The 13,907-nt window shown below is 43.9% G+C and overlaps 1 protein-coding gene across 2 annotated transcripts in view; it reads right to left on the bottom strand.

Moving 5' to 3' along the window:
* Positions 1–235: 235 nt before the first annotated feature.
* LOC138292931 (sphingosine 1-phosphate receptor 1-like) overlaps positions 236–13,907 on the bottom strand; it is a 47,303-nt gene continuing 33,631 nt past the window's right edge. For both annotated transcript variants that reach the window (XM_069231812.1, XM_069231813.1), the window contains exon 2: positions 236–5,089. In XM_069231812.1, the coding sequence (XP_069087913.1) occupies positions 3,547–4,704 (1,158 nt within the window). In that variant the 5' untranslated portion in view covers positions 4,705–5,089 and the 3' untranslated portion in view covers positions 236–3,546. The remainder of the gene's footprint in view (positions 5,090–13,907) is intronic.

Below are 13,907 nucleotides of genomic sequence, written 5' to 3'. Positions count from 1 at the left end.
CCACCACTGACTTTTCAGAGTTACGGTACAGATGCAGATGTGTTAACCCCTTACTTGTCACTAGTGTCAGGACAGGTTCAGAGCGGCAGTGTGTTCGTTTTCAAAATTCGTACTTCGTACTGCTCTAACAATGAATGAATAAATGAGTGAATGAATGAAAACCATGAGTAAAGGGCACAGTCATGAGATTTTAAAGCTGAAGTGCAGACTGCAGGACACAGAAGATAGCCTCGGATGAAATCATCACAAAAAATCCTTTCTTTAATTGAAAATTCAGTAATAAAAACTCAGTGATAAGGCACTTAATTTAACAAATTCACATTTACACTTGGACGCAGTATTTTACACATTTACATGCGCAGCCTGAAAGAGACCGCCGTTTTCTGTTTTTCTTTCCAAACTACCAAACTAGCCATCTGTACACCTATACACAGGACACACACTGTACAAACACACATTCGTTGTATGCCTACAGTTGTCACCAGTCGTGGTGGGACAGCCACGTCCTCGTGGGTCCCATTGCTGATGTTAAACAAAGATGAAAGTTTCTTCTTTCGATCAGTATTCTTCAGCTCTCTCTCCCCTTTTTGTCGCTGTGCTGTTCCCTTCTCACAACGGACACAACCCCACTTCTGCTTCTGGTCTTGGACACTTGTATTCGCCTCAGCTGCCTGCATTTCATGCCCCTTCCTTCATCGGACTTTCAGCTGAGATCGACAATATTAGTGCTGGCAGAGGCCCGTCCCGGCGAAACTAACCTAACCATACATGAAACACCTGAAATTCCAGGTGATTCAAGGGTTGATGCCCCCTCAAACGTTTGAAAAGTCTGAGGTTTGAATTTCAGTCTTACCCAGGATTGCCAAACCAGGTTGTGTTTTATGCCTTGCGTGAGAGGGAAGGACACTGCTTGGCTTCGATCCTTTTTGTTTGTGATTTTTTTGTTGAATGGCTGCCCTCCACTGGACAGCGTTTATTTATTTTGCCCTGCAGGGGGCGACAAAGCCCTGCAAAACAGTGCTCGGTCTTTCTGAGGAGAAAGACCTATCCCAACCCCACAAGGCAGTGTTCCATCTTTTTCCAGCCCTGCAGAGAAGGGCAGGCCCTCCAAAAAGCAGGGGCTAGTTTTTCATCATTGAACCACTGCTGCGGAGGCATGGCGCCTGCTGGGCAATAAATAATTTAAAAACAAGCATTGCCAAGCGATTATTATTGTGTTTTTTTACTTACTGGCTTTGCAATAAAAAAATGTTGTTCGCCAATGCTGTGCACATTTGGGCCAATATTTATACTTTTGTAGCGCCGCATTTGCGTCATTTTTTGACGCTAAAGCGGCGCAAATTTGCAAAATACAATTGTATTTTGTAAGTTTGCGCTGTTTTTGCGTCAAAAAGGGGCACAAATGCAGCGCTAAAAAAGTATAAATATAGGCCTTGGTAACAATTTAAAACAATGGAAAAAAGAGTGCAACCATGTATTCACACCAATAAGCGTCATAGCGCTATGGCGACTGCGCGTGGCGCTATATGAGTGTGCATGCATCACCCTGAAAGCACACGCATGACGCGGCCAGTATTTTAATTATGGTTTTAGTTATCATCCCAAGATAGTGACACCAATCGTAGAGGTACATTAAAAAAAAATCTTAGGTGTGCAAAGTGCTTTAAAAACCGAACCGGCGTGGCATTAAATTGCAGCTGAGATGTGCTCCGGAAAATGAAAATAAACCTTTATTTTAAAGCCTGCGACAGGAGGGGTGCAGTAACGGGCCGTGGTAGCGGTGGCAGAGAAATGCATATGGAGAAGCAGAGGGGAGTTGGCAGGGCAGCAACTATGGAGGTTGGGGTAGGGGAATAACTAAAAAGAAAAAATATTGGTAGGGGGAAACACTGCACTGTAGAGGGCTGCCCTTAATAAACAAGCATTTGCAATGCAACGGGTCTCGCATTTTCTCGAGTTGGACCTATTAGCGTTGTAAACTCCTAACCATACTGTTCTTGCCACATCAATTGAAAATGAAAAGTAAAACAGTTGACATAAGCGAGCCCATTCAAAGCGCCACGGCATCAGCGTGATGCAGCACTCAAAAAGAAAAAGAAGTTCGCTCACAGACAAGCTTATCGGCAAAAGTGCAATTAGCCATGTAACAGGGGCAATGGCCAAGGCAGTATCTAAACCGCCCCAAGGAGGGGCAGACGTAAAGCATTTACCAACGAAAATAAAGATTTTTTGAAGGGCAAGCCCATGAACGAGTTATAGTGATAGACGTGCAGTGTGCGTGGTTAAAATCCCAGATACATACCAACATGTCGGAAAAGCAGCGCTTGCACGGTGCTATGCTCAACCTAAAAAAAGGGTTGCTGCACTCCTTGCAGGGTTTAAAATAATAAAACTCACTGCCCTCTGGGCCCTTAATTCTCTAGCAGATCTTAGATGTCATAGGGCCTGCCCAGCGTGCACAGCTTACAAAACCAGATTTGGCGGCTGATTTTTTGTGGGGTTCTTATTAGAACTGTTGAGTACCTCAGATTTTAAAGGACCTTTTTAATAGCTTCCACACTTCACAAAACTAAATTTGGCAGGCTTTGTAGTGACAGTAGGCACCAATTCATCAATGTTTGTGCTGGCATCAACTCTTGAACTTCAAGGCTTGCAGATTCTTGTGCAAGCCTTCACTTTTCCATGCTGGGGGTATTCTAATTTTGGAAGAGCAGCACCCATTTCATTTGGAGCCAAGCAGTAAGGATATCATTAAAACTGAAGGCCAAAAGGAGTATCCCCACTATTAATACTGCCAGTACCAAACAGTATACACATTACTACCACTTCCAGTACTGGGAAGAAAACACACTGCTGCCAATGTCTGTCCAAGCTATGCACCCTGCTGACACTGTCAAACCTCAGCAGTTTACACACAGCCAACGCTACTGACCCTGAATAGTGTACACACCGCTAACATTGTCAACCAAGAGGAGTATGACCCTGTGGTTAACTTGTGAATGGGCCATCAACAGTGTGATACTCTAACAATACAATCCTTTACTTCAAAAACTCTTTGTTTCCCCAAAGGCCCATCTCCCCTCCTCATCCGTGCTCCCTCTCAATTTCACTCTGTCCTATTTTTTAGATGCCCAACTGTCTATCCTCTGCACATTGTTTTGTATGCACCATCTCTGTGACCAGCAAAAGCCTCCACTGACTGATAAAGTGCTGTGTTTTCTATACATTTGCGTTACCACTCCCCTGCAAGGGGATCTTGCTAATTCTCATTGCCTTCCACATTGCTTTTCCAATATGGACATTAATTAGAGATCCAACATCCTTATGGGAGCACAAAGATTAGTCACTTTTTCTGTACAAAAAGAATCCTCGCAAAGGATAGTTTGTCAGAGTTTTTGAGCAAGTAATGTGGAAGTACATGTTGTCCCAAATAGTAGCTTTATCACCTTCCCATTGGGAGGATGCTTGGAAATCTTTCAAAATCCTTCATTTAGACGTACAGAACCGGTGGTGCTGGCTATATCAGCCTGGAAGCAACAGCAGGAGTCAGTAAGTCAATGCTCTTGGCACCAAAGCCTTTATGGGTGTTGGGGTCCCATTGCCTGTGGACACCGTGGTGTCCAGTCCTTCCTGTCTGTGGGACGACTTCTCTGACTTGCTGGTGCTGCACTCCAGGATGGGAAAGATGCCGAAGCGGCGGGTCTGGCCCTCCTCTGTGGCCACACACAGGCAACAGACCAGTTTTGCAATGGCCCTCCGCATGTCCTTACTGGTCAGTGTGTAGATGATGGGGTTGAGCAAGGAGTTTATCATAGCCAGCCCCAGGAAGTAGTCTGCCCGGTAAAGGACGGGGCAGGCCAATGCCTCACAGGACACGTCGAAGAGCAACAGGAAGAAGAGGGGCAGCCAGCAGGCCACAAAGGTGCCTACCACGATGGTGAGCGTCTTGAGCAGAGCCATGTACTTCTGGGACTTTTTCAGCATGCCCTTGCGGACGGTACCCAGTCTCTGGCTGTTGAACTTGACGATACGGTAAATGCGAACATAGAGCACCCCGATGGAGACCAGGATGGCGATGAAGACAGTAATGCAGAAAAGGATGTAGTTTTTGGAGTAAAGTGGCAGCACAGTGGAACACTCGGGCAAGTTCTGAATGCAGTTCCAGCCAATGACAGGTAGGATGCCCAGGAAGACCGATACCAGCCAGCTTGCCGCAATCAGAAGGAACATGCGGCCCTTCTTATCGCCGTTGTAGAGTTTCATGCGCACCATGGTGATGTGACGCTCTATGGCAATGGCCAATAGGCTGAGAATGGATGCCGCCAACGTGATGAAAACACCCCCTTCACGGATAAACCAAAGGATGGGGGTCAGTTTTAAGGTGTTGGCCCCTGACAGGATGATGTTGACGGTGTAGGCGATACCAGCCAGAAGATCAGACAGAGTCAAGTTCCCTAACAGGTAGTACATGGGTGAGTGGAACTTCTTGTTCTTCCAGATGGCCAAGAGCACTATGAGGTTTTCAGCCACTATGAGCAAGCAGATGACCAGGAAGACGATAGCTTCGGCCTTCAGACCACCCTTGTACTTGCTGGTGGTGAGTTTCCCAGTATAGTTGTAGTGCAAAGAGATTATGTCGTTGTTGTGGTATTCCCTGAAGATCCGAACAAGTCTGGTGGGGGACTCCCTGGTGATGAACTCCATGTCTGCAACGCAGGGTCGCGCGGAGCCACCCTCCAGCCAACGGACTCTCCAAATATTGAATGCTAGCCGCCGCTACATGATGACATCACCATTTTTGTCCTTTGTGGCGCAAAAATATTTTCACGCCAAGTCGTTCGGGATCTTGTTTTGTGTTGTGTAGTTGGTGTTTTGGAATTAAAGGTGCCACTGTAAATCTCTGTTTTTGTTGTTCTTTTTACCACCAGCCTCGAAAGGATTTGTGGTCGCGAGACTGGAATGTTCTGTGCACGTGGGATTCCTGGGCGCTGTTCTCGTACTGTTCACCTGGTGGCAGTGTTGTCGCACTGGGATTTCTGGGTTTCACGCAGGCTTCGCTTGGATGGACTCCAAATGTTGGAATGTTATCCTGAATAAAGAAGAGAAAAGAAAGTATTAGTGGCACTGTAAACCGCCCCAGGCCCAAGCTGTAAAGTAACCGACCATTTTAGGCTTCTGTCCCTTTGCCTCGCGCCCCCCTATTTTGTTGTTGAATAATAAAATACCGTTTTGGGCATTTTGGTAAGTCCTAAGTCAGCAGTTAATAACGTGGTATGTTTTCAGATGAGTGTGTAGGCGAAAAATATACGTACTTTGAACTTCACTTGCGATTATTTGCACATTTTCCACCCATTCCCGAAACCCACTGGGTTGTATCATTCGTTGTTTCAACGAGCCCAGCCCTGGAATAGACCATGGGAACTGTGCCACGAGTCGGCAGCAGTCGATGAATGAGTGGGGTGACCTCATTCAAGTTATCGGAACCCTATAATTTTCTGGAAACTTGACCTAGAAATACCCCCACCGTCTCCCAATTCCCGCTCTCCAGCATTTCTGTGGAACTTTTTGAAGGGTGTTGTTAGTCTGTGGTTTTTACTATCCGCCTTCTTTACATTTGTGCTCAAGCATGAACGGCAGTGACGCGCCAGCGCGGTGTCGGATTGTACAACCTGTCCACTAGTGTCACACATAACACACCTGGAGCATTCTGAGAACATGCGTTTCTAAATTGTTGCACGCCTTCTTTCAAGTCCTGTGTGACACAGATCTTCGAGAAACACGCAGAATATCGACTACACAAATAAAGTACTAGAAAAACATTGTAGCAAAAGTCTCGGCAACCAAAATATTGTGGAGGTATGTATCGATTTAAAATTCTTAACTCCACATCTAAGTACCATTGATATTCTCTCTCTCTCTCTCTCTCTCTCTCTCTCTCTATATATATATATATATTTTTTTTTTTTTTCCAAAAAACTTTGGCCCTCATTCTGACCTTGGCGGGCGGCGGAGGCCGCCCGCCAAAGTCCCGCCGTCAGGTTACCGTTCCGCGGTGGAAAGACCGCGGCGGTAATTCTGACTTTCCCGCTGGGCTGGCGGGCGGTCTCCTTCAGACCGCCAGCCAGCCCAGCGGGAAAGAGGCTTCCACGATGAAGCCGGCTCGGAATCGAGCCGGCGGAGTGGAAGCTGTGCGACGGGTGCAGTTGCACCCGTCGCGTATTTCACTGTCTGCGCAGCGGACAGTGAAATACATTTAGGGGCCCTCTTACGGGGGCCCCTGCAATGCCCATGCCAGTGGCATGGGCACTGCAGGGGCCCCCAGGGGCCCCGCGACCCCCCCTACCGCCATCCGGATCTCGGCGGTCCGACCGCCGGGATCTGGATGGCGGTAGGGGGGGTCAGAATCCCCGCGGCGGTGCAGCAAGCTGCGCCGCCGCGGAGGATTCAATGGGGCCGCGGTACACTGGCGGGACCCCGCCAGTGGTGCCGGTCCGACCGCGGCTTTACCGCCGCGGTCGGAATCCCCATTGAAGCACCGCCGGCTTGTCGGCGGTGCTCCCGCGGTCCTCCGCCCTGGCGGTCAAAGACCGCCAGGGTCAGAATGAGGGCCTTTGTCTCTAAATCGATGCCCTTACTAACGCTGACTTGCGTGAATCTAAGGTTCTGTTTTATGGATTTTTGAAATAAATGAAGGCCATTGTTTTGCAAGGAGTGCCAGATTTTGATTTGTTTTTGGCGTGGATTTAAAATGGGTCCTGTGCCCATTGACTGAGCACCAACCTCGATAGGCGAGTGCTGGAAGGAACACAGGATTCCATCTTTGAAGATATATATATATATATATATATGTATGCCACCGAACATATATATATATATATATATATACACACCATACTTTGATCATCAATATGTTTGTTATGTTTGCAGCTTGATATGTGAAACTCACCATTCTCATACCATACCCACACACTCAGACGTATGATTACAGTAATAGAAGTTCATTCAAAATCCATAATTTACTGGAATGATAAATGAATGTCAATCTGCGGGGAGATAAAAAAATCTAAATTTCTCGATGTAGTACATAAAGTCTATCTCTTCTAATGTGAGTTATGGTCCAAAAGTGCCAAGTTAGGATTCTGGTGATGTTTCCAGAGATTGTGCTGTGGGCAAAATGTGTCCACAATGTTTCTCGCCAAATATAATGTTTATATCTTGTGATTGCTTTTTAGGTGAAATCTGATTCTAGAAATGGGTTCAAAGGTCTTTAAAATTCTGTTTTCCAAAAAACGTTGTCTCTAAATCGATGCCCTTACTAACGCTGACTTGCGTGAATCTAAGGTTCTGTTTTATGGATTTTTGAAATAAATGAAGGCCATTGTTTTGCAAGGAGTGCCAGATTTTGATTTGTTTTTGGCGTGGATTTAAAATGGGTCCTGTGCCCATTGACTGAGCACCAACCTCGATAGGCGAGTGCTGGAAGGAACACAGGATTCCATCTTTGAAGATATATATATATATATATATATGTATGCCACCGAACATATATATATATATATATATATACACACCATACTTTGATCATCAATATGTTTGTTATGTTTGCAGCTTGATATGTGAAACTCACCATTCTCATACCATACCCACACACTCAGACGTATGATTACAGTAATAGAAGTTCATTCAAAATCCATAATTTACTGGAATGATAAATGAATGTCAATCTGCGGGGAGATAAAAAAATCTAAATTTCTCGATGTAGTACATAAAGTCTATCTCTTCTAATGTGAGTTATGGTCCAAAAGTGCCAAGTTAGGATTCTGGTGATGTTTCCAGAGATTGTGCTGTGGGCAAAATGTGTCCACAATGTTTCTCGCCAAATATAATGTTTATATCTTGTGATTGCTTTTTAGGTGAAATCTGATTCTAGAAATGGGTTCAAAGGTCTTTAAAATTCTGTTTTCCAAAAAACGTTGTCTCTAAATCGATGCCCTTACTAACGCTGACTTGCGTGAATCTAAGGTTCTGTTTTATGGATTTTTGAAATAAATGAAGGCCATTGTTTTGCAAGGAGTGCCAGATTTTGATTTGTTTTTGGCGTGGATTTAAAATGGGTCCTGTGCCCATTGACTGAGCACCAACCTCGATAGGCGAGTGCTGGAAGGAACACAGGATTCCATCTTTGAAGATATATATATATATATATATATGTATGCCACCGAACATATATATATATATATATATATACACACCATACTTTGATCATCAATATGTTTGTTATGTTTGCAGCTTGATATGTGAAACTCACCATTCTCATACCATACCCACACACTCAGACGTATGATTACAGTAATAGAAGTTCATTCAAAATCCATAATTTACTGGAATGATAAATGAATGTCAATCTGCGGGGAGATAAAAAAATCTAAATTTCTCGATGTAGTACATAAAGTCTATCTCTTCTAATGTGAGTTATGGTCCAAAAGTGCCAAGTTAGGATTCTGGTGATGTTTCCAGAGATTGTGCTGTGGGCAAAATGTGTCCACAATGTTTCTCGCCAAATATAATGTTTATATCTTGTGATTGCTTTTTAGGTGAAATCTGATTCTAGAAATGGGTTCAAAGGTCTTTAAAATTCTGTTTTCCAAAAAACGTTGTCTCTAAATCGATGCCCTTACTAACGCTGACTTGCGTGAATCTAAGGTTCTGTTTTATGGATTTTTGAAATAAATGAAGGCCATTGTTTTGCAAGGAGTGCCAGATTTTGATTTGTTTTTGGCGTGGATTTAAAATGGGTCCTGTGCCCATTGACTGAGCACCAACCTCGATAGGCGAGTGCTGGAAGGAACACAGGATTCCATCTTTGAAGATATATATATATATATATATATGTATGCCACCGAACATATATATATATATATATATATACACACCATACTTTGATCATCAATATGTTTGTTATGTTTGCAGCTTGATATGTGAAACTCACCATTCTCATACCATACCCACACACTCAGACGTATGATTACAGTAATAGAAGTTCATTCAAAATCCATAATTTACTGGAATGATAAATGAATGTCAATCTGCGGGGAGATAAAAAAATCTAAATTTCTCGATGTAGTACATAAAGTCTATCTCTTCTAATGTGAGTTATGGTCCAAAAGTGCCAAGTTAGGATTCTGGTGATGTTTCCAGAGATTGTGCTGTGGGCAAAATGTGTCCACAATGTTTCTCGCCAAATATAATGTTTATATCTTGTGATTGCTTTTTAGGTGAAATCTGATTCTAGAAATGGGTTCAAAGGTCTTTAAAATTCTGTTTTCCAAAAAACGTTGTCTCTAAATCGATGCCCTTACTAACGCTGACTTGCGTGAATCTAAGGTAAACGCCTTGACTTCTTTTTGGCACTGGCCCATTTAACTAGAAAGTGAATTCAATTTGTTTTTGATAAGAGCAGCTACTTTCCAGACTTTGCAAAATGGCAAGATGCCCGTGAGCACAGGCGTTCAATGCCTGACAATAAGGGTAAGATCCATGCTAGATCTTTAAGGTAATCCATCTAGGATAAATTTACAAATTTTAGGATATCCACCCGTGCTAAATTAAATTACAGTTCAACTAAAATGAGAATCAGTTACATAATCTATTGTTATCTTCAACATTTGTCATGGATTTTGTCATGCTGGGTCAATGTTGGACACTCTTGTGCTATAGCATGGTCCTCGAAATGAATCCAGACTGGCATTCAGGCTTTTCAGAATGGTTATTCATGAGATAAATCTGAATCCTATGCAGATTGATGAGAAGAATTTGTGAGTAGATTGATCAGTGCTTAAAGTGAGGTTAAGATGATAAGTGGACTCAAAAGAGGTGTGGCGTAACAGGCATATCAACAAAACCTCCAAAAGGCGTAACCTATGTAAGGACAGATTTAGCTTAATATGTGTCAAACCAAATCCTGTGTCTAATAGATTCATAAATTGAGTTTTAGTGGGTGAAGACTAACCGAAATCAACAGGCAACAGGGTATTTACAGAGTATGATTATCCTAGTACAAAAGCTACATGGTAAAGGTAAAATTTGATTATGTGGTTATTCACCTGAAATTAAATATTATTTTAGGCCTGGGACACCAATGGTAAATTACATTATCCCCCATGTTGTTTTGCACCAGGGCATCCAGTGACTTTAATATGACAATCAAAGAGGTACAGTTTGTTCTATTCAGCTGGCTAAGGAAAGAACTATAGTGCTCTGGTTCAATGTCTTTTTTTGGTATTGTTACAGTCATGATCTGACAGGCCTTTCCCACTTAGAACACTAGCTAGGCCGAAAACGTTTACTTCTGCCTATTCTTGATATTTGACACACTGATGTGTTTGTTTCAAGTCAAAAGAGGCACTTTTTCAACCCAGCATCATTGGCTATTTTTGAGACAGCATCATTCTACGAGTTTGCCTCTTACGGTCGCAGCAGAACATGCCGTCTATTTGCATTCCAACTATCAAGGGTACATAAGGAGCAGCTGTGTTAAGAAACATTGTTAATGACTTTTTATAGTCAAATCATTTTTTTGTACAACTATTTTAGTCATAGAGAAAGTATTTGGGGTCGTGGAAGCCACAGGCCATGTGAAACTATGGCGGGCTGACGTTTTGGAAACACAAACATGATGCTGGGCTGGTCTTGGATTGTGGCCCGCAGTCTGCCGCTTCACGTGACAGCGGGATGGGTCAGAAGATGGGCGTGTGTTCTAAACATGCAAATCGCCCAATGGACGTTCACTAATACGAAGACCTTTTTGGGGGCATTGTGACAGACATGCAATATGGCATTTCTGATGGAAGTACACTGGCCAGTAGAGGAAATTGTAAATCCAGTGCCTGTACCTCTGATATTCAAGAAGGAATGGAGCAGGGACAGTCTCTGGCTGGGCATTCCTCCTTGATGGACATGTTCTGTTTGTTCAGACAAATGGAAGCAACTTTCTACATGGCAATCTAGGAAGCTTGTGACGTCAATCTCCCATTGCCTGTGCGGTCTAATTGCCAGGGGTAGACAGGTTGACCAATGATTGACAATCATATATTTAAGAGTGCATTTGATCGGTGGGACAGGTGCCAAACCTGCATCTCATCGGTCAGAGAGATCCCTGGGCTGCATCTCATTGGTAATGCTAGCTTAGAGCCTGCATCTCATTGGTGCTCCACGCGCGGAGCTTGAATCTCATTGGTGGTATATGGACTCATATTTCATAGAATTGATGCTATGATTTGCTCCTGTAAATACCATTCTAGCTCCCAGTTTCTGCTTGAATTTCATGCTGTTAGCCTGGATCTTTTTGGTGGAATGAGCATCTAACCTGCAAAACAGCGCTACGGTTTTCAACTTTCAACCTTTTAAAAATGTCCTAATTAAGGAGCCTTGAAAACCTATTCTGCAGGGTTGTCTGGTGATAACTTATCAGGGAGTGGGTGAAGTGTGCAATTATTTGGGCTAACGATGGTAGGGCGAATATAACCAGTCACCAGGACCATGTCCTCACCGCAGTATGTGTGGTTCAGTAATCTCCGTGGCGCCATGACTGCCAGCCTTGCATCTCACGACAGCCCAAGCTAGGTCCTCTTGGTATTAACAGTTATAAACTTGCATTTCATTGGCGCCACTTATTACAAACTGTGTCTTGTTGGTCTAGCTAGTTTCAATTTAGTATGTTGTTGGTGCTCCTAGATGCAAACCTTCTACGCGTCTGCGCTTTTAGTTCCAAACCTGCTTTTCATTAGTGGGATTAGTTATAAACATGGATTCAGGTATTGTACGCTCTTTACAAACCTGCATCTTGTTGGAAATACTAGGTACGACCCAGTGCCTTGGTGTTGTTACCAGCTGCCAACCTGTTTCTCCCCCATGCTACTAGTTACAAATCAGTGTCTCATCGGTACCACCAGTGAGAAACTTGTGACTCATGTGTGCTACTAAACACAAACCAGTTTCTCATCGGTCATACTAGTTCCAAACTTGTGCCTCATCCGTGCTACTACTTACAAACCTGTTGTCATTGGTGCTAGCATTTACCAACCTGTGTCACCCCGTTCTAGTAGCCACAAACCAGTTGCTACTAGTTACAAACCAGTGTCTCATTCATGCTACTAGTTACAAACCAGTGCCTCACTGGTGCTGCTAGTTACAAACCAGTGTCTCACCAATGCTGCTAGATACAAACCTGTAATTAGCCTAGCTACTTCTTAGAAACTAATCTCACCAGTGCTGCTAGTTGCAAACCTCTGACTCCCCTGTGCTACTAGTTACAAACCTGTTCTCATCGGTGCTTCTAGTTCCCAACCTGTGTCTCCCCTATTCTAGTAGCTACAAACCAGTTTCTCCTCATACCTACTAGTTACAAACCAGTCTCTCATCAATGCTACTAGTTACAAACCAGTGTTTTATCGGTGCTGCAAGTTACAAACCAGTGTCTCACCGATTTCAACCCTGTAATTAGACTTGCTACTTCTTAGAAACCAGCCTCACCAGTGCTGCTATTTGCAAACCTGTCTCCCCTCTTCTAATAGCTACAAACCAGTTTCTCGTCATTCCTACTAGTTACAAACCAGTGTCTCACCCGTACTACTAGTTACAAACCAGTGTCTCGCCCATGCTACTAGTTACAAACCAGTGTCCCACCCATGCTGCTAGCTACAACCCTGTAATTAGCTTTACTACGTCATAGAAACCACTCTCACCACTGCTGCTAGTTGCAAACCTCTGTCTCGACTTTGCTACTAGTTACACAACTACTTATTTTGGTGCTACTAGTTAAAAAACATCGCCTTCTTGGTCCTGCAGGTATTAAATCAGCATCTCATTGGTGCTAATAGTTGCAAACCAGCTTCTGATTGGTGCGACAGTTTGCAAACCTATGTCTTAATAAAGCTCCTTCTCTACCTTTCTGCAGGGGTAGTCACATCCTAAACTTACTCAAATAATTGAGAGAGTTAAAATGTCTCTTTAACTAGTCCACAACGGAAAGCATGAGTAATTTTGAGCTGGCTGATGCGCAGTGCTTGGTAGCTCTGGTTTTAAGGGCGAATTGTAAAACCAATTTATGTTATTATTTTATTACTCACACTTCCAGGCACAACTCTCCGTCGTAGGCTCATTGGCCCTGTAAGAATGCGTACCTTCGCTCCCCTGGTCGAGCATATGCGTGACCTCACCAACTGGCCGCCTGCCAGTGCCAATTATCCCACAAGCGCTTTTGTGTGCCAAGCAGTGGGGAGAAGGCGGGAACTGTGGATTACCAACGCCAGTTGGCCAAAAGTAAAAGGACCCGTTTGCGGTTGTCAGCTTTTTCCCTGGAACTAAAGAAACTGCCCAGGTTTGGAAAAAATTATTTCAGTGGGATGGACATGGCTGCCAAGAGGGCCTATGTCATGTGGGTACCTTTTAGCCAACCCTGGCTTTTTTAATCAACATCATTTCACGGGGAGGGCGATGTAGGACCATATATATATAAACCGTGCAAATAGAAACCACAAGCCTCAGAATCCAAAGTTGTCAATGACTGGTCAAAGGTGTCACATGTAACATGGGGCCAATTGTCAGCTATGCACGCCATGTAACTGCACAGACCTCACCTATGGTGATTTGTTGGGAAAACCCTGCCCCCTCCAGATGTTGACCAATCATGTAGACCCCTGTGGCTGTACTGTGGTCCTGCATCCTAATGATACTCTGCGGTTTCATGCATGTCCCACTGCCCCCACCACCACGCCCCCGCCAAAGCCACCCATTGATGGTTTTACTCCCTAAATGGGGCCGAAATGTGAGAGAGGGTGAGAAGGCTGCACTTTTGAAACAGGATGTAACCTTAAATCCTATCTGAACAGTGAGGAACTGGAGAGACG

Source organism: Pleurodeles waltl, chromosome 4_2, assembly GCF_031143425.1.
Source record: "Pleurodeles waltl isolate 20211129_DDA chromosome 4_2, aPleWal1.hap1.20221129, whole genome shotgun sequence".
Taxonomy (NCBI): domain Eukaryota; kingdom Metazoa; phylum Chordata; class Amphibia; order Caudata; family Salamandridae; genus Pleurodeles; species Pleurodeles waltl.
The sequence above is the reverse complement of the archived record's forward strand: the minus strand, read 5'-3'. Positions and strand labels throughout refer to the sequence as shown.